The sequence below is a fragment of the Ambystoma mexicanum genome, chromosome 5q (genome assembly GCF_040938575.1).
Source record: "Ambystoma mexicanum isolate Mex_15411 chromosome 5q, UKY_AmexF1_1, whole genome shotgun sequence".
Classification (NCBI taxonomy): domain Eukaryota; kingdom Metazoa; phylum Chordata; class Amphibia; order Caudata; family Ambystomatidae; genus Ambystoma; species Ambystoma mexicanum.
This window is the reverse complement of record NC_090933.1, coordinates 421931361-421958425: the sequence shown is the minus strand read 5'-3', so window position 1 is coordinate 421958425 and position 27065 is coordinate 421931361. Positions and strand designations below refer to the sequence as shown.

The 27065-nt window shown below is 47.5% G+C and overlaps 1 protein-coding gene across 1 annotated transcript in view; it reads right to left on the bottom strand.

Annotated features, from left to right (window-relative positions):
- CABYR (calcium binding tyrosine phosphorylation regulated) overlaps window positions 1-27065 on the bottom strand; it is a 610964-nt gene that overhangs the window by 84342 nt on the left and 499557 nt on the right. The window contains exon 5 of the mRNA XM_069620914.1: window positions 3954-4736. Within this exon, the coding sequence (XP_069477015.1) occupies window positions 3954-4736 (783 nt within the window). The remainder of the gene's footprint in view (window positions 1-3953; window positions 4737-27065) is intronic.

The window sequence follows — 27065 nt, the reverse complement described above, 5'->3', positions numbered from 1 at the left end:
CGATTCAAATTTACCCCAGTATCCACCTTAGAAGTAATAAACATTATTGCCTCCCTGAAACCTTCTAATTGCCAAGGTGACTCATGTCCAGCTTCGGTCATCAAAGACACAGCCAAAGACCTGGCCCTTTCTATAACTACCCTTATCAATACCTCATTTCACACAGGCACCGTCCCAACTAATCTAAAGAACTCATGGGTACTCCCATTACTAAACAAACCTACACTCGACCCTATCATCCCCACTAATTTCCGACCTATCACCATGGTACCTTTTCTTCTTAAAATTATTGACAAGGGCATTTATAACCAAATTCAAACTTACCTCGAGAACCATACATTACTCAGACTCAGACAATTGGGATTCAGGCCCCAACATGGGACAGAAACTGCCCTGATCGACCTAAAGATCCAGATCGATGACCTGAAGGACAAAGGGAAATCTGTTCTACTGCTCCTGCTGGACTTGTCAGCTGTCTTTGATCCGGTTGATCACAAGGTGCTTTGTAGACACTTATCTACTGCGGCTCTCTTTTCAACAGAAGCAACAGCATGGATCCAATATTTTCTTAACCACAGATCTATGAGCGTCTTCTCTGCCTCTGCAGTAGCTGACCCAATCCCCATCACCTGTAGTATTCCACAAGGTTCATGTGTTTCACCGAACATGTACAATGTGTTCACTAAACCTCCGTAAGATCTGGATCTGGACCTGGGTATCACCTACACCAACTATGCAGATGACCTCTTGCCTCTGTCAGGTGATTATGATACAGACCTAACCCTTGTCAATAAAATGTACCTCATCATTCAGGCTTGGATGGTCACTCACGGTCTCTGCCTGAATGAAGAGAAGACCGAGTTACTTCTGCTAGCCTCCCCTACCAACAGGAAGAAATTGAGCAACCTATATCAATCTTTCAACATCGATGGTAATGATATAAAGGTGGCCAACAAGATTAAAACACTGGGTTTTTACCTAGTCTTCTCCCTGAGCCTTCATAGATAGGGTAGTGCTACTGCCTCATGCACCGCTTACACTTGCTAGCTTATCCATTCTTGCAAACTATTTCTATCTCCGGAAAGTTGTATGACCCTAGTGCGTGTGCTAGCTTTATCTAAAATTGACAACTGCAATGCCCTTTATTAAGGAGCAAACACATCTATTACCAACAAACTCCAAACTCTGCAGAACAACGCCCTCAGAACTGCATTGGGCATCCCCAGACAGCAACATATCTCAACAACTAGACAGAACAACAACTGGCTTTCTATCCAAGAAAGGATCCAGTTTAAAACTGCCTCCCTTACCTATAAACGCCTTAATAATGCTGCCCCCCAATACTTGGCAGAAAGATTTGTGAAATACAACCCCTCGAGGCCAACCAGGACAATCAACACTGGCTGGCTAAGGGTGCAGATACAAAGCTAAAAGAGCGGGAGGTAGTAGCTTCCCAGTGTTGGCTGCCCAACTTTGGAACTCCCTCCCCCCTACACAACGCACTGAACAATCCTTCTACAAATTCAGAAAAGATACCAAACGCTGGTTGATCACCAAAGATACACCCACCTAGACCTTACCTCCTTCCTGCAGCCATTTGTATATACCTCCCCTTGTAGCCTTTTTACTGTATTACTTTGCCACTGTATGAATATACCTCACCTCATGCTTAAGTGTGTTATTGTTTTATTACCACACGCCTTTGCATGTAATTTTCTTTTATGTATTCCATGCCACGTTCCCCTATCTGTATCTACTATATGGATTATCTATTCTGTAACCATGCACATGCATATTCTTCCAATACGCCCAGATACCTTAGGGTGGGGTGCGCAATATAAATAATAAACAATACAATACAGTGTGGCAAGGTCACAGTTTGCCAAGGCGTGTGACACGTGGTGGCAGAGCCACAAGGCTACCAAGGAGAAGCCAGGGGAGTGCATGATCACACATTAAGCCAAAAGATCAATAAAAGTAATCAAGTGACGGTGATTTGCTTCACAGAAGCAAGTGCCAAGGAACCTGTGTGGGCTGAGGAACCCAGGGATCCTGGTGGCGTGACCTGTTATGGGGGGGCCGTGTGGGATGACAACTGCGCCTAGACTAGTGAGCCCTGAATAGCGGAAAATAAGGTCAATGTGAAGCAGCCCACTGAGACCATTACAAATTAACTGGTGAGGGAAGCCAGAAGGAGGGTCAGGTTGACTTAGAGTTTTGTTAAGACTTTTCTGGGGAAAAGCCTCAGAGACATTTAAGCGGAGAGAACCCCAAGAAGTGATTTTGAACTACAACACCTTGAACTGGAGAAAAGTAAACTTTGAGCCTGTTTCATGGAATTGTCTTGTGCTTGGGGACGGGGGAGCTGAAAGAAAGCTGTGAGCTGGAGAGAGCTCAGAATTTTGAGTGGAACACTGTTTCTTTTGTTTGATATCCCTGCACAGTGTTTAGCTGAGGTTGTGAGGGCAACGATAGGTTTAGGACACAGACTTTTGAACTCTTTGACTCAGACTTTCCTTCGTTTCACTCAGGTAGGGAAATCCCACCTTAGCATGAGGCAAGTTTGGTCTTCAACCATGCTGACATTTAAGTTAATAAATATCTTTTGTTTTAACTTTAAGTATGTTGTTTGTGTCTTACTTCATGATGCCATCACCATTCATAGTAGTAGGAATATCCATAGTGTCATAGAGTATAAGGGATGAAAAAAAGAGCAACCCCACATGAGGTCTATGTGGTTATAAGGCTACACTATAAATCGACAAAATGAAAAATGACTTTTAACGGTTGGCAGAAAGTTGGCAACCATTGAACGCAAGATAAAGCTTCTTGGTGATAGGTCACAATATTTGAAAACATGTGACTAGGTAAGTTTAAAAGAAAAAGCATGCAAACTTAAAAATGGTGATTTGGACAAAATGGAACCTAACAAGGAAAGAGTATAAGGGTATGATTGGAGGGAGGTTACACATTGCTTCTTCACGTTCAGTGTTCTTGCACTTAAAAAAGCACTTCAGAAAGGGATTCTAGTAGAGGACACCCTTAGCCATCCTGTAGGAGGGGCAACAACCCTGAAATGCATGGACGCAAGGATGTGATTGCTATTTGAACCTCTGGCAGCCATTAAAGGTGCAGCAGCTTCAATTTTCGTTCCTGTTTGAAAAACCAAGATTTATTTTCTCTTTTGAAATTTAAAGAGAAACAATTAAATTGTTTGAGAATAGGATGGAGCCACTAATAGCTATTATACTTACATTTTATATTAAGAAATCTTTTTATTTTTCTTTCAGAGTAATGCATTTTTCATTTTATCGATTTATAGTATGCGCCATTGTGCCTGTTGATCCTGCAGGTGGGATTTCTTCTTTTTAGACCACTTTCCTGACTCCAGTAACTAGTGGGTCCTCTTCATAAACAACTGAAACAATCATTAATTTTATACAAAGCTGTGTGCCATTAACAGTGTGGATGTTATCGCGCAACTAGTTGCAATGAGTATGTGGGGCCTCAATGTGTTGTGCCTTTTAGTAGTTGAATCGATTTTCTGGCTCTCTCCTGGGTACACCAAAAGTACAAAAAGGGATTGCCTGAAGCAGCCCATGCGGTAAGAGATTTACAGTTATGGAAGTACAGTCAAGTATGTACGTACTTGAATATAAAAAACACGTTTTGAACAATATATAAACATCAATATTAGGGTGACCTCTGACATGGGTTCACACCATATTTCGAACACAGTCAATTCTTTTAAACATAACCAGATCTGACTGAAGATGACCATGCTCTTCTAGTTTGCTCCAGAGTCAGTTTAATGCTCCAGCTCTATTTCATATGTGGCATACTTCAAAATGAATTCGAAAGCCTTCGCTGTTCATACAAATCAATAACTGATGATGGTCGCGTTGACGCAGTTGCCGCGACTGCCAGAAGAAACTGAGCTCTAAGAAACATACCTGGACGCGCATTTGCGAGATTACGCTGTTCACACATCGCAGAAACTGATGGTCTCCTTGATGCTGCGGCCGCTACTGCCAGTGAAGGACCTTGATTGCTACAGTATGAAGTCACAGGTGGGGCTCTGTTGTCTGGACCAACATGAGTGTAGGACTGGGAGGCAGCCATTCTCTGATTTTCATCCATTGGAACTGCCACTGAATAATACACTGGATTTCCCGGAGAATTCATGTCTTGTCCTGGACTCGCAGAGCCTGGAGATACCATTCGTTGGGAGCAATTGTCTGGGGTCATGGCAACAGGCACTGGTATTGCTGCATATCTTCTCTGTGGGGCAAGTTCATTTTTGGACAGTACAGCATGTCCAGGGATAGCTTTCCAGTCATGTGCTTCTTGAACATTCGACCCAACTAAAATGTACGGTGGAGCCGGCATCCGCCTCTTTGCGTCATCTGAAAGCATGTATGCTGGAGAGTTAATTACTCTTGCGTTCTGTTGACAGTGCTGTGGGTCCATATAGTTGGGTCGCTGCATCTGCTGTTGCATCTGCTGTTGCATCTGTTGCATCTGTTGCATCTGCTGCATCTGCTGCATCTGCTGCATCGGTTGCATCATTTGTGGCATGTATTTCTGTTGGGGATCCTGACCCCATGGTTGTTGATTGACAGGGCTTGCTGCATGTTCACCAGGGTATCCACCTTTCTGTTGGCTCAAGTCTGTCAGGCGATACAGAGTCCATAGATTTGCTTGATCTCTGTCACTTTCATTTTTAGGTACCATACCTGAGACAGGGAGACAAAAGCAGACACATTGTTTACTCAGTTGTTTATATGCAATGTATTTGTAAACATGTTCTTTTTTAGCACGAACTGAGCAAAATGACAATTTACATTTTACTGAACAACGATGAAAGACAGTCCATTCCATGGGACTGAAGTAGAACTTTATGATTTCCCGTGTGTTCCTCGCTTACCCCTCAAATAGAAGGCTGAACATTCTTTTGACCTCGTACCTGTTTTTTCCCAGCCCTAGCACCCTCCTCAGAAGCCCCTGCCTCACTACTTAAGGTCTATCATGAGTGATCTTGGATTTAGAAAGGCTGTTGAAACATTTATCGCGCAACCCATTAGCCACCTCTACGGATCATACTCCATCTGGGCTTATTCCTGCTCAGAAGCACACTGAGGAAACACCATCCAGTGATTGCCCCCACTTAAAATGTTAAGAAAAATGTCGAAGTTATTTTAAAACTGACTGTCTAGAACACAAAACGATAGTGTAAAAGCAAGGCGTATTGCCTTTGTGCCTTCATTTGGCGCTCCAGCCCATTTTCGTCCCCTCTGTTGTGCTTTCTTTCTCTGCCTTGGAAGACCACAGTGTTTACGCCTGCATGCTATTTTCATGCACACGTAAAACTAATGAATTCCTATGATATCCACTTTAAATTAGCACTTGCTACAGCAGGCGGATTCCATAAGAATCCATTCGTAACCACACCATCTGCAATGCATCATTTGCAGGCGTCATATACTTTTTTTTTTTACAAGACAAAACATACAAGTAAATAAAAAGGCAATGCCGCCTCTTTTTTACTCTTTTGAACTCTGTTTTGCAAAAGTTGAAAATTGTGTGTAAGGGACACAACAAAACCTGAAGAGCTAACGTTGCCGGCCCCTGCATTCAATTTGCATGTATTTTAAAATGACCTCCTTCAAGTTAACTAGAACTAGTTTCCATAAATAAACCAAAAAGCAGGCAGAAATATGCTTTTGGGTGTATATTATGTCATTTGAATTTGCACCGAAAACAAGTATGATCACAAACTAGTCCACTAGTACAAAGGATGAGAGATTTGAGTCCACTCAGTTGACTTTAGCGGGATGGGCTGACATGTATGCTTAACACAGCTTTAAATAAATGGGACTCGAACTGTAGAAAATGTAACCTATCTTCCTGTGAATGCCTATTGTGTTGAGCCCAGCACACTTTTCCCCAGTCGGTCAGCAATTTGGAAGTTACTTTGCTCAGCAGGATGCTGCTGTCTGGAGAAGACCAAAACTTTAAAGGAATCAAGGTGAATGTGTTAGGTTTGACTTCAAAGGGCTTCAGCTACATTGATTAAAACCAAGCCAGATTCCCCTTCTAGAAATACATTATTATTAGCAAGAGTACCTCGTTTTGATGGACAACAGCTTTAATCAGAGGCAGATACTGAACAGTGATCTGTGTCCCCAGCCATGCACAGCCCAACGGCAGTCCAGCAATTGTGACAAAGTGAATTGTCTCTTGGTGCTTGACCGCCAAATATGAAAAGGTGTTGCTATTTCCCAACAGAGCTCCTTTCATCCTGATTCGGGTGGATGAAAGGTTGAGCTGGCCGTACTGGAGATCAAAACTGTGAGATTCTGATATGTGGATAGGTGCCACCATAATAACTGCCTGCCGATGGTAGCTTTTCCATCCCAAATTGGATTCTTATGCCTGTCAGAAATTATCTCCTCCTAACCTACACGCTAACTGTGAATGAAGGATAGCACCGGGGCAATGCCCTGGTCTTGGGAACAAGACCATGCAGAGCAACAGAGGTTCAAATCCCGGATCCGCGCTTAGAAACCGAACTCAGGTGTTGTATTTAGCGCGTTATAAAAAACAATTAAATAAATAAAAAATTAAATACACTCTGCGAGTGCCACATAGTTTTATGTGGCCTTCCAGAAGCATGTCCCTGGGATATCATGAACCAAACCTTCTACTTTTTGCAAGCATTAAAAGCAGGGATACCAGCTTTGGGGCCAATGCTCTATTGGGAGAAACAGTGTTGTAAAATCTTTTTCACCAGATCAGGTAAGGCTCTCCTCCCTCAAAGGTACTACTGTACTCAATAGTCCCCCATCTTCTATACACCATCCCCGCTAAAACGTAGACATCAGCTAGATATTTATACATTGTGTACAGGCGCATTATAAATACCCAATGTGTTGCGAGGCGCTACAAGACAAGAGTGTGGGGAGTAGGGGGGACAAACAAAAACGATCCTACTAGGCCTTGTGACGTTCGGATCATGCAAGTACAGTAAGAGACGGTCAGGGGAGGGGAGAGGAGATGGGGGGGAAGTGCTGGTCAGGGCAGAAGGGCCCATGAGGAAAAGTAAGTGCCTGGGGAGGTCAGGTGGACAGAGCCAGGGGAAAGCAGAGAGTGCAGGGGAAGGAAGGTCCATGGGGTAAGTGTGAGGTAAGGGTCTGGAAGGGCTACAAGGGTGCAGGCCCAGCCAGTCTAGTGCAGGGGGGGTCCGGAAGGGCAAGTGCATGTTGAGGGGGGTCAGTGGAGACCAAGCGCAGGGGTAGACTGGATAAGGGGGGCATGGTAACCTGTAAGATTCTGAAGGAACCAGGCAGCCAGTCAACATTCAGAAGGCTAATTAACAAGGGGAGGGGGAGAGGGACTGAAGAAGAGAAAAGGTCTTGAGAAGTTTCTGAAATTTAAGGAGATCCAGCTCAAGTCTGAGAGGAGCAGGGAGCCATTCCAGAGGGAGACACCTGTGGAGGAGAGAGTTCTATCCCCCACTCTCTGCTTGGCGAAGCATCTGATCTGCAGAGAGTTAGAGCTAGACAACCGAAGGACACTAGCAGGGAGGTCTTTAGGGGGAGAGAGAGTTAGATATAGTGTAGTCTCAGGCCCCAGAAAGCCTTGTGTATGATGCAGTGGGTCTTGAATTGATGACTCACAAGTTTTTTGCCTCACAAGAGGATGGGGGAGGGTGCCCAAGGAGGGCGGCCGGAGATTAGGAGGGAAGGAAGAGGCAGGAGTTACAATGAGAAGGATCTCGGTCTTACTGGCATTAAGACAGAGATCATTGGCAGCGCACCAAGCCTGAATAGCAGTCAGGCAATTGGGAATGAGAGAAGGAGAGGACGTAGAGGAGGGCAGCTTAAACGAAAGATGTGTGTCATCGGCATACCACTGGAAATGAGGGGCAAGGTAAATGTTACAAAGCCACGGTGAGAGGATAGAGCCCTGTGGAACGCTGCAGGCAGAGAGTGAGGTAGAGAGAAGAGGGCCTACTCGAAAGGAACGAGGTCAACTAAGCCAGTGCCCGGTCTGTGATGCCCAGGGTGTCACAGAGGCGTTTTAAGAGGGTGAAGTGATTGACTATGTCGAAGGCAGAGGACAGATTCAGGAGGATGAGTACAGAGGGAGAGCAGGAGTCGAGATTAGAGAGCAAGTCGTCACAGGTGTTTAGGAGAGCAGTTTCCGTACCTCTGGCTGCTCTGAAGTCAAACTGGTGGTCATGGAGGCAGCCAACTGATTCATTGTGGTGAGTTTGTTTGTTTGTTTTATTATTTATAATGCGCGAGTGTACCGAGGGTGTATCAGGGCGCAGCATTTACAAGAATTTCCGAAGCTTATTTACAGTATACAGAGTATGAATAATACAAGAATAAGGTACACCAGTGTTATATACAAATCAGTAGAGGCCAAAGGCCATTATATACAGGTACGCAAAAAGGCACACATGGTTACAGTTTGTGCAGGTAGTGCTAGGCACTTTGTTGTCCTAGTGGGACTCCAATTTCAGCCAGGAGACTGCCAGAGAGCGGAAGTTCTGATAGGGCAGGTCTTCTCTAAGGTTTGGGGGCATGGAATTCCACAGCTTGGCAGCTTTTACAGGGAAGCTGTTGCCCCCTATGGTGGCCCGTTTGTAATGGGGAACAGATAAACAGTTTTTGTATGCAGTTCTAGTGGGTCTTAGTGAGGACTGTCAGTGGAATCTGTTGATCAGGTAAATTGGGGCGGCATTGCTAAGGGACTTGTGTGTAAGTGATGCCGTTTCTAATAGAATTTTATCTCTAGTGGAGAGCCAGTTGTTCTGTTGGCTGAATTTTGTGATGTGTTATCTTCTGGAGATGCCCTGGGCTGCTCTGAGAGCATTGTTCTGAAGGGTTTGCAATTTACTGGTGGTGGCCTTGGTGGATCCCAGGTAAAGGGCATTGCAGTAGTCGAGGCGAGACAAAATGAGGGCTCTGGCGAGTGTCAAGCAGCTATAGTCCGACAGGAAGTGTTTAGCTACGCGGATTAATTTGCACGTATAAGCCATGGAAGATGCAAGCGAGCTCACTTGTCTTTTAAGGGAAAAGTTGGAGTCCAGATAGAAACCCAATGTTTTGACCTCCTGTCCGACTTTGATGTTGTTTCCGTCAATCATGAAGGAATTGTAGGCCATGCCTAGTTTCTTTATACTGAGTGTAGTACCTAAGATGATAAGTTCTGTTTTATCATCATTCAGGCATAGTCCATGAGTGGCCATCCATGCCTGGATGATGATGTTATTTAGCAAGGCCAAATCCTTTCCATAATCTCCAGAAAGCGGAAGGAGGATCTGGGTATCATCTGCATAGTTAGTCTAGGTGATACTGAGATGATCCAAATCATCGAAAAGGGGCTTGGTAAATATGTTGTATAGTGTGGGGGAGACACAGGAGCCCTGAGGAATGCTGCAAGTAATGGGTACGGGGTCTGCAGCAGCAGTGGGTGAGAAGACCCTCATAGTCCTGCCATTAAGGAAGGATGTGATTCAGGTGATGGCCTCCATGGAAAAGTGAGCTGAAGAGTAGAGGTGTGAGCATATGACCAAGTGATCGACCAAATCGAAAGCGGCCGATAGGTCAAGGAGAAGGAGTGGGGCGGCTTGCCCATTGTCACTGAGCGAATCGATCTGTGCTTTCAAGTCAATGAGGGCGGTTTTGGTCCTGTGTTGGGGGCGGAACCCAGATTGTCTAGATCCTAGGAGGTTATGTTCTTCCAGGTGCTTCTGTATTTGTACATAGGCAACCTTGTCCAAAATTTTTCGTAGAAAGGGAACAGTCATTATGGGTCGGTAATTAGTGGGTGTGGCTGGGTCAAGAGTAGGTTATTTCAGTAGTGGGAGTACCCAGGAGTGTTTTAGATTATTAGGGATGGGACCAGTAGTGAAGGCGGCATTAATCAGTTTTGTAATGAAAGGGGAGAGGTCGCGGGCAGCATCTTTAATGAGCTGTGCAGGGCACAGATCTCCCTGACAGTTGGATGGTTTCAGAGATAAGATAATATTTTCAACTTCCAATATGTTAACTTTAGAGAACTGGAAACGGGCTAGATCAGTGGGCATGAGCTTGTCGGGAATTTTTGAGTTGAGTGTGTCGCTCAGGGAGGCTCTTTTGCTGTAGATTTTATTTTGAAGAGTCACAATCTTATTTGCTAGGGCATTTTGAATTTCTGTGCACCAGCTTTTATCTTTGGTGCAGGTGTCAAGGGGTGCTATAGGGGTTTCTATTTCTTTGAGGATTGAAAAGAGCTCTTTCGTGTTGGATTTAGCTTGGGATATACGAGAGTCAAATGAAGCTTGTTTGGCCATGTAGATTTATTTTTTGTAATGTGCAGCTAGTTTGGAGAGTTTGAGTTTGTTAGCGTCTGATGGGGATTTTTTCCAGGTGGCCTCACAGTTTCTTTTTTGCTGCCTTAGGTTTTTGAGGAATGGTGTGTACCATTTATTGAGGTGCGTTTTCGGCTTGCTGGATCTGAGTTTAAGGGGGGAAATGTGGTCCAGTGAAGTGGCTATAATCTTGTCATATTGTGTTGAGAGTGGGGAGTAGATTAGGGATAAATCTTTCTGCTGTCATGTTTTTCTTGTTTCTGGTGGGTAGGGCCTTAGTAGTAGGCGGGGGTGGAGGTCTGTCGGTGGAGAGCATGAATGATACCAAGTGGTGGTCAGTCCAGGCTAGAGGTGAGATATTTGTGATATTCGCTAGGCAATTGTAGTCCGCCACCCAGTCAAGTGTTCTACCTTTCGAGTGTGTAGGTAGTGTGCATCTTTGCATGAAGCCTAATTCAGAGAGAGTGTTAGCTATGGTGCTAGCGGGATGGTCTTTCGGGTCATTGTAGCCCAGGTTGAGGTCTCCTAGGGTGAGTGCTTGAGTGGTGCTTTTGAGGTTGCTAGATAGAATAGAATTGAGGTCTTCATCAAAGGTGCCTATGGGGCCTGGCGGGTGGTAGATCAAATAGATGTTAAGAGTTTGGGTGTCAGTGAGTGGTATTTTGACTGCTAGTAATTCACAAGAGAGGGTATTGATAGAAGTAGCTAATCTCATGGTAAGACTGCACTTATGGATGATGGCGACACCGCCTCCTCTAAAGTTGGGATGGTCTTGTCTTAAAATAGAGTAATTATCTGGGACTGCCAGCATGAGCATGGGGCCTGCTGCTGGGTGTAGCCAGGTCTCAGTGACGGCGATGAAGTCAAGGTCTTCTGTAATAATTAAGTCTGCAATTTCTGTAGCATGGGCTACCAGCGATCTGGCATTGATCAAGGCTCCCTTCATTTTTTTGCCCAAGTTGGGGGAGTTATGCGGGGGAGTGGGATAGGGTTTTTGGTGGGATGGGTTACTGGATTGAGTGGAGAGTGGCAATGTTCTAGTGTTTTGTGAAGTGGGCAGTGAGCGGCCCGGGGGCTTGTGAATTTTGGGTAGTCTGGCTCCAAGTCCTAGGTTCCTTTCTATGGTGATGCAGGGGTGACTGGAAGGTAGCGGTACCTGGGTGCCATTAGAATCAAAGTATGGTGCTTGGTTGTTAAGCCTAGATAAGGCTGGCATGTTAGGTAGTTGTGGAGCCATCTTGGTCAGTAGTGCAGTATTGTGGCTAATCAAGATATGGGCCAGCAGGTTAGCGGTGAATAGACACATGCTAAGTGGTGCGGTCAAGAGCTTTGTGAAGCCCTGAGTAGTACTTGAGTTGTAATACCTGGGTGGTTGTGGTGGACTACATAACAGGGTAGCTACCCTAGACAGACACAGGCAGCCTAGATGCGAGTTTGCTAGAACATTCAAGAATAGGTGGGCTGGTGGTCAATGGGCAAATGCAAGCAGTCTAAATGCGAATTTCTTAGAACAGGCAGTCTATGGCAGATTACTAGAATGCACGCAAATACAAGCAATCTAAGTGCGGATTTGTTAGAGCAGACAGCCTAAGGGCAAGTTTACTAGAACAGGTAGCTTAGATGCGAGTTTGCTAAAACAGGCAGGAAGGGGTAGACTGGTAATTAGGGATACATGGCAGGCGAGCAGAGTACAAATTCTCAGGGCAGAAATAGCTAAGGCAACAGGCAAGACTAGTTGACTAGTTCTTATGGGTGAATGGTATCAGGTAATATTATCCTCATATATATGGTCGCCGTAAATAATATCACTGGGAAAAGGTTGCAGCGATATCATATGGGTGACCATATATATGGGGACAGGGGCAAAAAAAAAAAAAGTTTGGGGGTTGGGGGGGCGTCCCGCGTATGTTCCATACAATAATGTTGCCACAAAAAACGGCCATTTTTCGGCTATATTTTTGCATGGCGAATTTTTGTGGCAACATTATTACATGGAACCGGGTGAATGAGATCAATTAAAATAATATTACTCAAAATAGTGGCGAGCACTGTTGGCAATGTGTCACAGTGGAGCGCATTAGAAAAAGAATAACGTGGCGCATTTAAGCAGGGGCCGTGTCAAGCGCGAGGGGCAATGCGCAGGCAGGTAACAGCAGTCTACATATGATTACTAGGGAGGCAGTCTAGGTGCCATTACGGATAGCAGAGTCAGGATGCTCTGGGTGCAAAATGCTAATCTAGTTGCCAATGTGGCCAAGTGAATTGCAGCAGTATAAATTCTGATGCTCTGAATGCTGTTTATAGTGTCAGGTGAGCAGAATCACGCTACTTCGAGTCGCTGAGGTGACTATTGATCATGGCGGTCTTTGAGCGATCAGGATACATTTTGCTGAGCATGCAGTTGAAATGCAATTTGCAATACAGTTTTGGGGTCCAGCAATGAATACTTATTGTACTCGATTTGACATTTCCTGGTGAGTCACAAAGTGAGTGAGGTGGTGGACAGTTGTGGGGGCATGTGTCTATGCAGTACCCCACGGTAAAAGTACAGTGTGAACGTGAGAGTTACCTGGTGTGAGGCAGACAGGGGGTCTGGCAGACGGCAGACAGGCACAGAAACAGGAGATGGCCTTGTTTGCAGTGGGCCTTGAGTAAAATGGGCAAGCTTCGCCTGCCGGCGCCCAATGGGAGGACAAATAGGCAGGGGCAGCCAATCAGAAAGGCTTGCTCGGGCCTCAGTAGGCAATGAAGGCAGACATCAGGAATCGGTTGGCCTTTTTAAAGCTTTGAAGTACCTCGTGTACTTCAATGGCGATTTTCGTTTAAAGACAGTGAATAGCTGTAAACAGGCAGCTGATTACCCTGCCCTTGCTTGGGCAATGAAACGCTTCGGCGGCTGATGCATATGCAATATTTCGAAATAAAATGTGGTCGAAGCGGTGCTACGGATTCAGCGCTTACCTAAAATTCAGGCATTAGGAGGGAGGCCTTGGTGCTGGATGCCCGCTGCTCCTGCAGGTCGGGATCAGGTCCAAGAAGCTCCAGCTCCGGTGCCGTGTTGCAGAGAGTGAGTCCAGGCATGGTAAGGGTAAGGTGGGAGTTGGCCAACTTCTCCAATATTATGCCCAAGAAGGGGGTTATAGAAATAGGGTTGTAGTTAGCCAGGCAGGAAGGTTCCGCAGGTGGCTTTTTTAAGAGGGGGTGCACAAGGGAGTGCTTGAGGGATTGTGGGAAGTAGCAAGTGGCAAAAGAGTGGTTGAGGAACTCAGCCAAAGAGGGAGCGAGTGCAGCAATATTGTCCTGTATAGTTCTAGAGGAGCAGGCAAGCACTTGTCTGGAGGAGACTTTCATAGAACGAACAGTCTTCGTAACCTCATCTGGTGAAATAGGTGAGAAGGCGGAGAGAAGGGCAAGGGAGGCCAGAGAGCAGGTGGAGGAGGGAGTGAAGAAAGTGAGGACAGGATGTCCTGAGTTTTGGTTGTGAAGTGGGAGGCCAAGGCCGTGCAGAGGGCCTGGGAAGGAAGAGGAGTAGAGACTGCAATAGGACTGGCAAGTTTCTTACAGATTTGGAAAAGTTCAGCCATGTTGTTGATGCCCTCAAGATGCAGGCTTGGATATGGGCCTGCTTCTTTGTCAGAGCGTGTGAGAGAGGCCAGCCATTTCCGTCCTGCAATGCTGCACTTGCTTTTCAGCAAGGCTAGGTCGGAATCGTACCAACTGTTTCATTTGGAGGCAGGCTTCATGTGGATCCTCCTGGCAGGGGCAAGGATGTCAAGGGTGTTAGAAAAGTAAAGGGTGGCAAGGGCTGAGTCAGAATGAGACTCAAGAGCAGGAATAGGGGGAGGAATAAAAGAGGTGCAGAGGGCCTGGGAAGGAAGAGGAGTAGAGACTGCAATAGGACTGGCAAGTTTCTTACAGATTTGGAAAAGTTCAGCCATGTTGTTGATGGCCCTCAAGATGCAGGCTTGGATATGGGCCTGCTTCTTTGTCCGAGCGTGTGAGAGAGGCCAGCCATTTCCGTCCTGCAATGCTGCACTTGTTTTTCAGCAAGGCTAGGTCGGAATCGTACCAACTGTTTCATTTGGAGGCAGGCTGATTCATGTGGATCCTCCTGGCAGGGGCAAGGATGTCAAGGGTGTTAGAAAAGTAAAGGGTGGCAAGGGCTGAGTCAGAATGAGACTCAAGAGCAGGAATAGGGGGAGGAATAAAAGAGGTGGCAAAGGCAGCTACTGTCACTCGGGATCTACGTGATCCGACTGCAGCTGATTTTCCTGCGGCCAGAAAGTTTGCATGAGAAATGTGCACACCACCAAAGGTTCGCACATTTCCCATGTGAACACACTTACACAACCCCTACATACCCATACCCCCACCCACACCCTCAACACACCCAACATAAACATACCCTACTTACCTTTTTCTTCACGCTGAGTCCCTTTTCTTTTACGGGGGCTGCAGGGGTGTCCCTCGCAACACCCGGCTCACTGTACCACACAGTACAGTGAGCAGAGTGTTGCGGGAGACACCACCTGCAGCCCCCGCAGTCTTTTTTTATATACTTACCTATAATGTTACCAACAAAGGTTAGAACGTTTGGTGTTCGAACCTTTGGTGGTAGCATTTTTAGGACTTTTTGTCTATGCAAACTTTTGGATGCGGTCCGTTCGTACAATTCCGTAACTCGCTTCATAGGTTGGATGACAGGGAAGGAGGCTGGCAGTGCAGGCAGAGGCTTAGCTCCAGGGAGCACAGGAGGTGAGAGGAGAGGAGAGAATGATCAGACCAAGAGACAGGTGTAGTGAGAGGGTTAGAGGGAGAGAGGCCAGCTAAGGTCAGCTGAGATGAGTGCATCCAGAGTGTGCCCGGCTGAGTGGGTCGGACCGGATGGAAGAATGGTGAGGGAAAAAGAGTCACAGAGGTTGCGGAAGGGGAGGGCTGCATCAGGGGAATCGAGATGAATATTAAAGTCTCAGAGGAGGTGAAGCCCAGAGGTAGAGGATGGAGAGTCTGTATTGCCTTTGGAACAAGCAGGCAGGCCAGTTTGTCAGAGGATGTGCTCGAAGCCTGCCACTTCTGCTCAGTTGCTCTGCACTTGCAGAGCGGCCAGGTCGGAGTCATACCAGGAGTTGCACTTGGAGGCAGGTTTCATGCGCATCCTCATGACAGGGGCAAGGATGTCCAGAGTGTTGGAGATGGAAAGTTGAAGGTTAGTAAGGGCTGTGTCAGAGTGAGAGTCAGTGGCAGGAGTAGGAGGGGGAATGAAGGTGGTGGCAAAAGCGATGACTGACAATCGCTTTATAGGTCGAATGACAGAGAAGGAGGCTGGCAGTGCGGATGGGGGCTTAGCCGGGGGACATAGGAGGTCCAGGTGAAAGGACAGGAGAGCATGATCAGACCATGAGAGAGGGTTGGAGATGGGAATGTCTGAATCGATGAGACCATCCAATGTGTGTCCAGCTAAGTGCATTGGACCAGAGGGAAGAATGGAGAGGGTAAGAGAGTCTCAGAGGTTGCAGAAGAGCACAGAGGCTGCAATAGGGGAGTTGAGGTGAATTTTGAAGTCTATGAGGAGGCCAGGAGAGAAGAGGTTAGGTCAGCCCATTCTGAGACGAAGTGGGAGACCAGGCCAGGGGGCCTGTAGATGGTGGCCAGAGTCAGAGAGAGGCCAGGAGAGACACCAAGCCTGCAGACAAGGCATTTGAAAGATGAGTAGGCCTGAGTGGGATTGATAGTAGCAGGGACCCACTCAGGGAAGATCAGGGCAACTCTGCCCCTGTGCCAGTCAGGTATCCCCTCTCAGGCGACTCCTCTTTTTGCCAACCCCCTGACCTCTCCGCCACCCCTGACAGGTGTACCACACTCCTGTACACCTCCTCGGAAAGACGTTCAAAAGTGGCAACCTGCTCCACTTAGCTACCCTCAACTCTTGCTGTGCCATTAAACACTCCTCTGACATCTGCCCCCTTCTTGAATACCTCGACCTAGATGTTCTCGCTCTCACCAAGATGTGGTTCACTGCCAGCTCTGTCACAAGTTTTGACACTCTCCTCCCCAAGGTATCAGGTAATTTTATCCCCACCAATAATATCACCACAGAGCTGGCAGTGAACCACATCTTGGTGAGAGCGAGGACATCTAGGTCGAGGTCTTCAAGGAGGCAGAGGGGCAGAGGGTCAGCAAAAAGAGGAGTGGCCTGCGAAGAGAGGAAGTTGATGAGAGGCGGAAGACGCCTATCAAGAAGGAGGAGGTTTAGCTGAGAGCCCTGGGCCTGGCAGTGCCATTTAGGTAGACATTCATTAATGACGACTCTAGATGACAGGAAGGATGCCCAGAGAACCTCCCAATGGGTGCCACCTTTAATGGGAGAGGAAGAGAAAGGGGAGAGCACAAAGACCATAAGGGGAATCCAAAGGTCCGGAGAAGGAATGACAAAGAGGATATCAGTGAAGTTCTGCCTGGAAGAAGCATTGACAATGATGTCAGTGATTGGCAGGGCTGGATTGGAGACCTGGAGATCCTTCTTTATCTTTTTCCTTCCAGACTTCGACGGAGGGATAGGATAGGTGATAGAATAGCAATTAGAGAAGATACGGGAGATTGAGAGCACCATTGAGGGAGACTGCCGAGAGAAGGAAGGGGGCGAGAGAGGGACGAACTGCAGAGCATGACCTCGACTACAACTAACAGCAATCCAACATCAATAGTCAAGAGTCCAGAAGGCATAAAAGGTCTAGGTTGCATCATATAGCAGAAAGCATGACAACTAGGAGCAAGTTATCAGGACAGAGAGAAGAATCTAGAGGGAAAAGGCACATTTTTAACACAGCAGCAAGATTCAACTTTCCTACAAAAGAGGGAAAAGCCCCACAGGCTAATAAGGCCTAGGCAGATGCAAAAGAACTTGCAGGCAAGGACGGGGTTGGTGCCTGTAGAGATATGACCATGTGCAGAGCTGCAAGTTTCATTTAAATGAAGGGAAATATTTTTTTGCAGGGAAAATGGCTCTGGTCCCATCCCTTATGGGTTGAACTGCCAAGAGCATGAAGGATGGGGACTATGGACTAGGAGTACAGCAGTCACTACTATCATTGACTTTTACTTTATACAGTTACGGTATGCTCCAAAAGTAGACATAGCAGTTCTCAAAAATTAAACACAATCAAACTATTGTAAAGAAAAGGAACAGTGCTGCTTTCTTTTTTTCAATTTTTAAAATGGTTTCTCATACCCGATAAATCCCCCAACCACGGCACCTTGACCTGCAAACTCTGTTTGTAGCCGCTAAAGAAGAAAAGCTTATATTAGATAAAAAGCACTACCTTTTTATCTAGACAACAAATAACCCACAGTATTAGCAAATGTTTGCAATCAAAAGGCAAATCAATTACTTTGCCTTGTGCTTCCTGCTGCAGCCATATTGTTTGGAACCAAACCGGACATTTCCGGAGATCACCAATGCTCACTCCTCTATCTGCTTTGTCCATGTGGTTTAGTGATGACCTTAACACACAGAAAAGGTTTTAGGGGTTGAAGCTAAACCAAAATTCAAGTCTTGCATATCATTTGGGAGTCTTGTTCTTATATTCCAGGAACAGTGTGCTAGCGTGTGGCCAGACTTCCTGCATACAGTCTTTCTACAGTGTATACCCAGAAGGAGGTCACAGTGCTGAAAGACACCAGCTCCCAAACTAAGCAGAGCGAGTGTGGGAGGAGTGTGTTACCGTGTGGCCAGACTTCCTGCATACCAGTCTTTCTACAGGGTTTACCCAGAAGGAGATCCCAGTCCTGAAATACAACGGCTCCCAAGCGAAGCAGAGTGAGTGTGGGAGAAGTGTGTTACCATGTGGCCAGACTTCCTGCATACCAGTCTTTCTACAGTGTTTACCCAGAAGGAGGTCCCAGTGCTGGAAGACACCGGCTCCCAAGCGAAGCGGAGCAAGTGTGGGAGGAGTGTGTTACTGTGTGCTCCCGGGCTGTACTCTGAAACAATTTGGAGACTAGAGGGAATATTTATCCGGACCACTCCAACCAGCCCTCTTATTTTCACAAATATCGTACATCAATTGTGCTTGAGGGTCCCTTGCCTTTGCATACACATACCCCACAATGGCGCATTCTTAACAAAACCTTCTGGTACTTAATACAATGAATTATATCAAAGTACACAACTCACACCACAAATTGCAAATTATGAGATCTAGCCAATTTTTCGGGAGTATATGGGATACATTACTCACCGTAATCGTATTTCTGATGCTTGTATCTGCTTAGATTCACATGCTGTGCATAGGCCGACATCTAGTGGAAGCTGCGGAGTATTACAGTTTGTTTTTCGAAACTCGAAAATGGGCGTCGACACAGGCGTGCCAGTAATACTATCCCTAGTGTGACGTCCACTGTACCCAAGATCCCTCACGCGTCTAGGATCCTCAGATTGTATTTTTTCTGACATGAGGAAGCATGAGGAGTAGCGTGAGTACAGATAATCCAAGCAGATAGACAGAAAGGTAAGACTACAAGCAATCATGCGCCTTCTCTCGGAGGGGAGGAAGGGTGGGTCGCATGTGAATCTAAGCAGATACAAGCATCAGAAATACGATTACGGTGAGTAATGTATCCCTTCTGAGGCTTGTGGAATCTGCTTAGATCACATGCTGTGCATAGATTAGCGAGCAGTACCAGAAGAAGGAGGTGGGATGTGAGAAGGGTCATGAGCAAACAGGTGTCTTAGAACCGCTTGTCCCACTTGTGTATCTGTCTTGGAATGAGTGTCAATGCAGTAATGCTGAGTAAAAGTGTGAATAGAGCTCCAAGTAGCTGCTTTGCAAATGGTGTCGAGGGGAACATTTGCAATGAAAGCCAGAGTGGCCCCAATGCCTCTAGTAGAGTGGGCTCTTGGCCTAAAAGGCAGAGTTTTTTCAGAAAGAGAGTAACACAGCTGTATACAGTTGATAATCAACTTCGAGATAGCGCCTTTAGAGACGCGATCTCCCTCTCTGCCTGTAGCTACGGAGACAAACAGTTGATCTGTTTTCCTTAGCGGTCTGGTTTTATTTACATAGTAGAGGACCGCCCTACGCACATCTAGGGTGTGTAGTTTCACCTCAGCCGAGCTTTGCGGGTTCTGGAAGAAAGCCGGAAGCTCGATGGACTGGTTTACATGGAATTTAGATATATATTTAGGTGAGAACCTAGGGTGTGTGCGTAAAACCAGTTTGTCTTTGTGGATAGTAAAGAAAGGATCCTGCACTGACAGAGCCTGAATTTCACTGACCCTTCTTATAGAGGTCACTGACCCTTCTTATAGAGGTAATGGCTACTAAGAAGGCCGTTTTGTAAGTCAGGTGTTTGAGACTACTTTTATGCATGGGTTCGAAAGGGGGGCCCATGAGCTTAGCTAGCACCACATTAAGGTCCCATCCTGGCGGTGGGTTAGAAATAAGAGGGTGAAATCTCTTTACTCCTTCCATGAAGGCTTTAACTACTGGTACTTTCCACCACGACACCTTGTTATGGGATGTGGTGTAAGCCGAGAGGGCAGCCAGGTGTACTTTCAGAGAGTTAAAAACCAATCCTGCATCCAGCAGGTGGAGCATGTATGTCACAATGTTGGAAGGAGTGCAATCAACCGGGTTGATTTGTTTATTCTGGCACCAAATAACGAATCTCTTCCACTTGTCAAAGTAACAGTGCCTTGTGTTTGGTTTCCTGGATTCTTTTAGGATGTCCATACACCTCTGTGGTAAATTGAGATGTCCAAACTCTATGACCTCAGGAGCCATGCTGCCAGGTTCATTGAGTTGGGTTGCTGGTGCACTGTTTGACCTTGTTGCTGGGACAGTAGGTTGTACCAGGCTGGAAGTTTGATGGGCTCGCACACCGCCATCCTGCGTAGGTGTGGAAACCACGGTTGTCTCGCCCACATGGGAGCAACTAGGATGAGCGTCATCGATTCCTTGTTCATCTTGTACACCACCTTCCTGATGAGAGGAGTTGGTGGAAAAGCGTACGCAAACATCCCTGACCAGTTCATCCACAGGGCGTTCCCTTGGGAGTCTGGCTGGGGGAACCTGGATGCAAATCCTGGGCATTGTTTGTTTTCGCTTGTGGCGAATAAGTCTATAGTGGGGAAACCCCACTGCGAGAAGAGATCTTCTACGATCTCTCTGTGAAGGACCCATTCGTGTTCTTCTGGGAGGGAGTCTCTGCTTAGAGCATCCGCTAGGGAATTGAGCTCCCCTGGAACATGTTGCGATGACAGGAAGATGTTCCGTCTGAGTGCCCATATCCAGATTTTCTGGGCAAGCTTGCACAGATTTGGCGAACGAGTCCCTCCTTGCTTGTTCAGATAGAACATGGCTGTCGTGCTGTCCGTCCGGATCTGCACCGACAAGTTTAGTAGATGGGGCTCGAACGCCCAAAGCGCTCTGAATACTGCCAGAAGCTCTAGCAGGTTGATGTGGTTCTTGGCTACTGAGTGAGACCAGAGACCCTGAGCTGTGTGGGGGAGATGGTGAGCTCCCCACCCAGTCAGGCATGCATCTGTAGTCACCACTGCCTGTACTTCGGGATCGTAAAAGGGTTTTCCCCTTGCGAGATTCTCTCTTGTCCACCAGTGTAGGCTCTGTACAAGTGTTGGCGAAACGACCACTAGATCGTCCCACTGACCACTTGCCTGAGACCACTGTTTCGCCAACCATTCCTGCATAGGACGCATGCGCAGTCGCGCGTGGGGGACCAGGTAAATGCATGACGCCATCATGCCCAGTAACCGCATTGCTTTGCGTACCGTTATTTGTTGACCGGACTGATAAGGTGGAATTTGCAATAGTATATTCCGAATTCTCTCTTCCGAAGGGAAGGTCAACCCTTTCTGAGTATCTAGGATTGCTCCTAGGAACTGTTTTGAGGTGCTTGGCACTAGGCTTGACTTCTTCTCGTTGATTGAGAAGCCTAATTCGTGGAGGAGGTCGATAGTCCTTTGAATGTTTGTCCTGCAAATTCTTGGGGTTTCCCCCGTTATGAGCCAGTCGTCCAGATAAGGGTACACTGGGATTGCCTCCCTGCGTAGGTGTGCAGCTGCCACCGCCAGTACCTTGGTGAATACCCTTGGTGCTGAAGCTATCCCGAAGGGCAGTACCTTGAATTGGAAGTGGCGACTGTCCACCTTGAAGCGCAAGTACTTTCTGTACGCCGGGAGCATGGAAATATGAAAATAAGCATCTTTCATATCCAAGGTTGCCATGTAATCCCCCTTTTTTAGGAGGGGGATTACCTCTTGTAGCGTGGTCATACGGAATTTTTGGGGCTTGACATACTTGTTGGCAGGCCGTAAGTCCAGTACTGGGCGCATTGTCAAATCTTTCTTTGGCACAAGGAAGTAAGTTGAATAGATACCCTTGTTTACCTGGTGTCCTGGGACGAGTTCTATCGCGTCCTTTTTTAGCAGAATGGCAATCTCCTCGAGAAGGATCTTTTGATGTTCTAAGGAGTGTACTCTTTGTCGTGGAGGATGGTTCCGGGGACGCTGCAGTAATTCTATACAATATCCTGTGGACACTGTTGACAGCACCCATCTGTCTGAGGTGATCCCTTCCCAATCCTGGGTGAAGTTGGAAATGCGTCCCCCTACTGGGGTTGCGTGAGAAGGGACCCTGAACTGAGCGTCACTGCTTTGGTGGAGGCGTGCCACCTCCCTTGTTGGGGCTGCCTCTGCCTCTTCCACGCCCTCTTTTGTTACCCCTGCCGTAACTTTGGGTAGACTGCTGGCTGTTGTTCCACTGTGTACCCTGTCCCTGGGCATAGTTGCCTCTTTGTGAATTTTGGCCGCGTGGGCGACGAAAATTACTATTCCCCCTCTGGTTAGGGGGTTTGTTGGTTAGTTGGCCAAGGGATTTCAGTGTCTCGTATTCGTCCTTGGCGTTTTTCAGTGCGTCTTCGACTGCTTTCCCAAACAATAGATCGGGTTCCACCGGCTTGTCTATTAATGAAGCCTGAGTTTCTGTTTTGAACCCCGACTGCCGTAACCATGCATGTCTTTTGATAACAGTACCTTCTGCTATCAATCTTCCTGCGTTGGCCGCGGCATCGAAAGTTGCTTTCAATATGCAACCAGACACGGCTCTCCCTTCTGCCGAGATCCGAGCCAATTGGCCCTTTAACGGTTCAGGAGCAGAGGCTATGAGCGCCGCGACCTCTTCCCATTGATGGCAGTTGTAGCTGGCCAACAGGGTGGTGGAGTTAGCAATCCTTGCTTGGTAGGCGGACGTTGAGGCTACCTTCCTGCCAAACCCGTAAAGTTTCTTGCTCTCCTTGTCGGGAGGAGCTTCTGATGAAGATAAGGGAGTTCCAGCCCTCTTCCGAGTGTTGGTAACAACTAGGGAGTCTGGTTTAAGATGTCCTCTTATATAGAGAGGGTCAGACTGGGCTGCCCGGAAAAGTTTTTCGACCCTGGGGTTGACTGCTCTGGTGAGGTTTGGGTTCACCAGGGACGGATCTATTCTTCGTTGGATGGATTTAAGGATAGGGATGGTCTGAGAGACCGGCCTCCTCTCTCCCACCAACTCTTCTGCGAAGTCCCTTTCCTCCTGTACCGTGGGTGTCGATGTGAAAATGTTCTGCCGCACGAGCGAGAACCTCATTAAGGAGGGGCTGGTTATCGACTGGCGAGTCGGTAACTGGGGCTTCGTTCTCTACCGGGGAATCTACTCTGTAAATCCTGCTCATCTTCTCCCTCCTCCTGATCCTCATCATCCGCATAGTATTCCGTCCCGGTTTGCTCCTCCATAATTTCAAACTGCAGGTCCCCCTCAGGGAAAGGCTCTCCTTGGTACCTGGGGTGTGGAGTAGAGTATGGAGTAGAGTAAGGCTGCACCTCGAAGGGTTCAGGTCTTTCGAACTGGGCCTTTTTACTTAGGGGGATAGGATCAGTGGAACCTGAGGGTGTGGCCCCCTGAGGGTCATACGAGAGGAAATGCTCTGGATTCTTGTCGTAGAAATCAGCCAAGGAAGACATCCTTGACATGACCCTGTCTATGTCTTCACTGGACCATTCTTTGGAGCAGGGGATGACTTTAGTAGGCAATTTAGGGGACTTATCAAGGGTACCCTTGCTGGATGTTGATCTCTCAGTAGACTTGTATTTGTCTGTCTGCTTAGGGGGGAAGGATGGTCGTACAGGAGTGGAAGAATGTGCTTTCCGCTGTTTCCCCCCCTCCCCGTGCGTGGAAAAATGTTTTCCCCGTCCCTTGGAGGCCCTGGAGACTTTCGACGCCTGGCGTCGAGAATCGGGAGAGGTATCTGTGTCTTTCGAGCGTGGGGCCTCGCTGGTGTTAACTGCGGGCTCCGTCTCTTGGAGCGCGTGGCCTGGGGGTGGAAGTCGTCTTCGTCCTCCGACGATCAAACTTCCGTTAGTCTAGGAAACGAGGCACTCTTGGCAAGAGTGGATGATTGCCTTGCATCATGAGGCGATCTCGATCGAGAGCGCCCAGAGGACACCGCGTCGGACCGTTCTATTTGTGCCTCTTTCCGAGAAGTCGACGTCGTCGAGGTTCGGTTGGACTTAGTGTGCTTAGTGTGTGTAGGGTGTGTAGCGCTTGCGTCGCCGGGGGTCTTCCCCATAGCCGCCCTGCCGGACGACCTTCCGAGGTCGGGGACCTGCGCTCGGCTGTCTTTCGACGCCGTAATGCCCTCGCCGTCCGAAAGTACGGCGTCGCTGCCATCGCTGAAGGCGCCCTCCGCTGCCATGGCCGCCTGCCTGGCGTGGTGGGCCCAACGCTTAGTCGAACGGTCCTTAAGTGTCTTAGGTTTAAACCTACTACACGCTCTGCAGTTCGCTTCGGGGTGGTCCCTCGGCAAGCAGAGATTGCACGAGGCGTGCCTGTCGACCCAAGGGTATTTGCGGTTGCACTTGGGGCAGAATTGGAAAGGGGTACCCTCCATACGCACCTAAAGGCAGCGGGCTGGTAAGTGTAGGAAATATATAAGATATACCTACATACCAAGAGTGAAGAGTATGTACCACCCCCCACTCTCCCAACTTGCAGGGCCGAGGCCAGCGGCCTACCAGGCCCGGGCCGAGGCCAGCGGCCTTCCGAGGCCCAGATCCGTCGTGCAGCAGCCGACGGTCGATGTCTTCTCTAGCCGTCGTCGAGTGTCGATGGTCGACGTTGGGGTGGGGAAGGATGTCAATAAAGAATTATAAATTTCAATTATTATTAAAAGTATGGCTAAGGCCAGGGGACTCCGCAAGATGCTTCCGACCAGTATGGCGGAAAAAAACAATCTGAGGATCCTAGACGCGTGAGGGATCTTGGGTACAGTGGACGTCACACTAGGGATAGTATTACTGGCACGCCTGTGTCGACGCCCATTTTCGAGTTTCGAAAAACAAACTGTAATACTCCGCAGCTTCCACTAGATGTCGGCCTATGCACAGCATGTGATCTAAGCAGATTCCACAAGCCTCAGAAATATCTTTATTTAACAATTATAAAACCATCCACAGACGTTATCGCAAAATATGCTTTGCAGTCTCTGTTCCACATAAAATTCTTCTATAAGTGCAATACCTGATACAATCCGTCTACCTAACCTGTACAATAATTTCTTTTTACTTTTCACTCAAAAAATACATTTATCAGATCTTCTTGTATGTTCAGCCTCAAATTCAGATAAGATACAGAACAGTCCTTATTTACTTCAACAAAACGTGACACTTAGTCATACATCCACTTACTAAACTCTCCATTCATAACTCGGCATGTTTCATTCCTCATTCATACTTTGTTCCAGTTCTAGTGCGTTTAGGCAATTTCTTCTAGTCTAAAACAGAGGAAATGCATGGTCTTGTCCCTTGCCCTCCTCTTTTACTACTGAGCCAGTGTGGGTATCTGCCTCAAAACATCAGGCAAGTCGCTTTCAAGGAGAAAGTTATCCCCTATGGTGATGTCATCCTATACGTGACGTCTAGAGAGTGTCATCTGCCTGATACATTTTCAGCTCTATACTCCCACGTGAGACTCTTAACGTTCTTAGACGTAGGTATAGTGTAGGCAGTCCACACCGGTCTTCTCACGGTGCAAGTTTTAGCGTTGGTGTTCCCTCTCTGGCACATTCACTGCGGTCCGATATCTACCCCATACTGATAACTCGAGTACGCTTTCACAGAGGTCCGTGGTTCAATTCCAGTTTGTAACCTCTTCCAGTCGCACTGTACGCTCTTTGTCATGTCCTCCTGGGATATTCTCACTTCTACAAACCGCCTCGTATCCCGGGCTGTACGGCATCGGCGAGGCCCAGGAACATTCATTGTGGAAACTGCGATTATGACCTTGACTACGAACAAGAAGCTCCTCCTGACTTCCGATGCGGGAGCGCAGTCACAGACCTGTAGCCAAATGAAGCTGCTACACTGAGGTAATGGAGGGGCAGGGGTGGACATTGGTGCAGGGCAGGGATCCCTTACTAAATCTAAGATCCCCAGCACCTCTCTAAACATCCTACACCTCCCCACCCCAAGTCCTTACCTTGTACTGGCTTTGACTCGGGGACTCAGTCAAGGGAGCCCGCTGCACTGGTTCAGTGTGGCAGCCTGAGGGGACTAACGAACCCCACAAGCCTCCTGAGTCAGCTGCTCTCTGGAAGCTGTGACAGCGGCAGCGCAAAGGACACTAAACAAGTTGCAATCAGCTCTCAAAGCCAAAGCCCCCTCTGAGTGGGTGACCCACCCTTGCAGAGTCCAGGAGGGAGCGCCATTGAGTCTGTTGCGCCGGATCTGCCTGACCTGCTGCAGGGGCCAGGGAGGGGTGAACTTGATGGGCGTGCCGATGGCTGTGCTATCTATGGGTGGCCTGAAGTTAGCAGAGAGATCGGTTCAAGGTCGGTAGTGCCGCACACTGACATTCACCCACCAACACCAAGGCCTTACCCCACCCAGCACAAAGAGACGAAAGCAAAAGAAAGCGGCTTGTTGCCGCAAAAAATAAGAAGCACACATTATCCAAAAACAAAACAATTAGATGGCACTTCAAGGCAAATGCCTTGCAACTTCCCAAACTGACAAAAAACTTCAAGACGAAGGAAATTACATTTGGGCAAGTGTCTCTGACTTGGACTTACTGAATGGGTCTTGCTGCAGCCAGTCCTCGCACAGGGATCCAGCAGTAAACCTCCTCCACGATCCCAGCCCGACCACTGTTGAGAACCTAAACTTCACTATAGCAGTGGAAGAGACCAGAAGCCCCGACCCCTCAGCGATGGCACATACAACATCGCCTAGAACATCAAAAGTCATAATCATGAAGACCCCCCCGGGAGTAACAGAGGGCCCGGTCACCCCTCGATACAACCCCTCGACTCAGTGTACACGGAAAAGTACAAGAATCTATTACTAGTGTGGGTAAAGCGCTGCAAGAGCCACTTTTAACTACGGCTGGAAACTTTCAAACAAGAAGTCCCCAACTTTGCCTGAACAAGTCAACTAGGGGTGAGAAAAGGTTCATGTTGGTCTCTGAAGAGGACGACTCAATGAGTACAAGTGAACCTACAAATAAACTAAACAACTCTACTGAATAGCTTGTTGGAGCAACTCTCTCAAAAACCTAAGGGCAAAACCTGCATGATAAAAAAGATCAAAGGAAAGAGAGTTGGATGGGGCTATCTTAAAAACCCTTATCGATCTGATAGAAGATGCTCGAGAAGA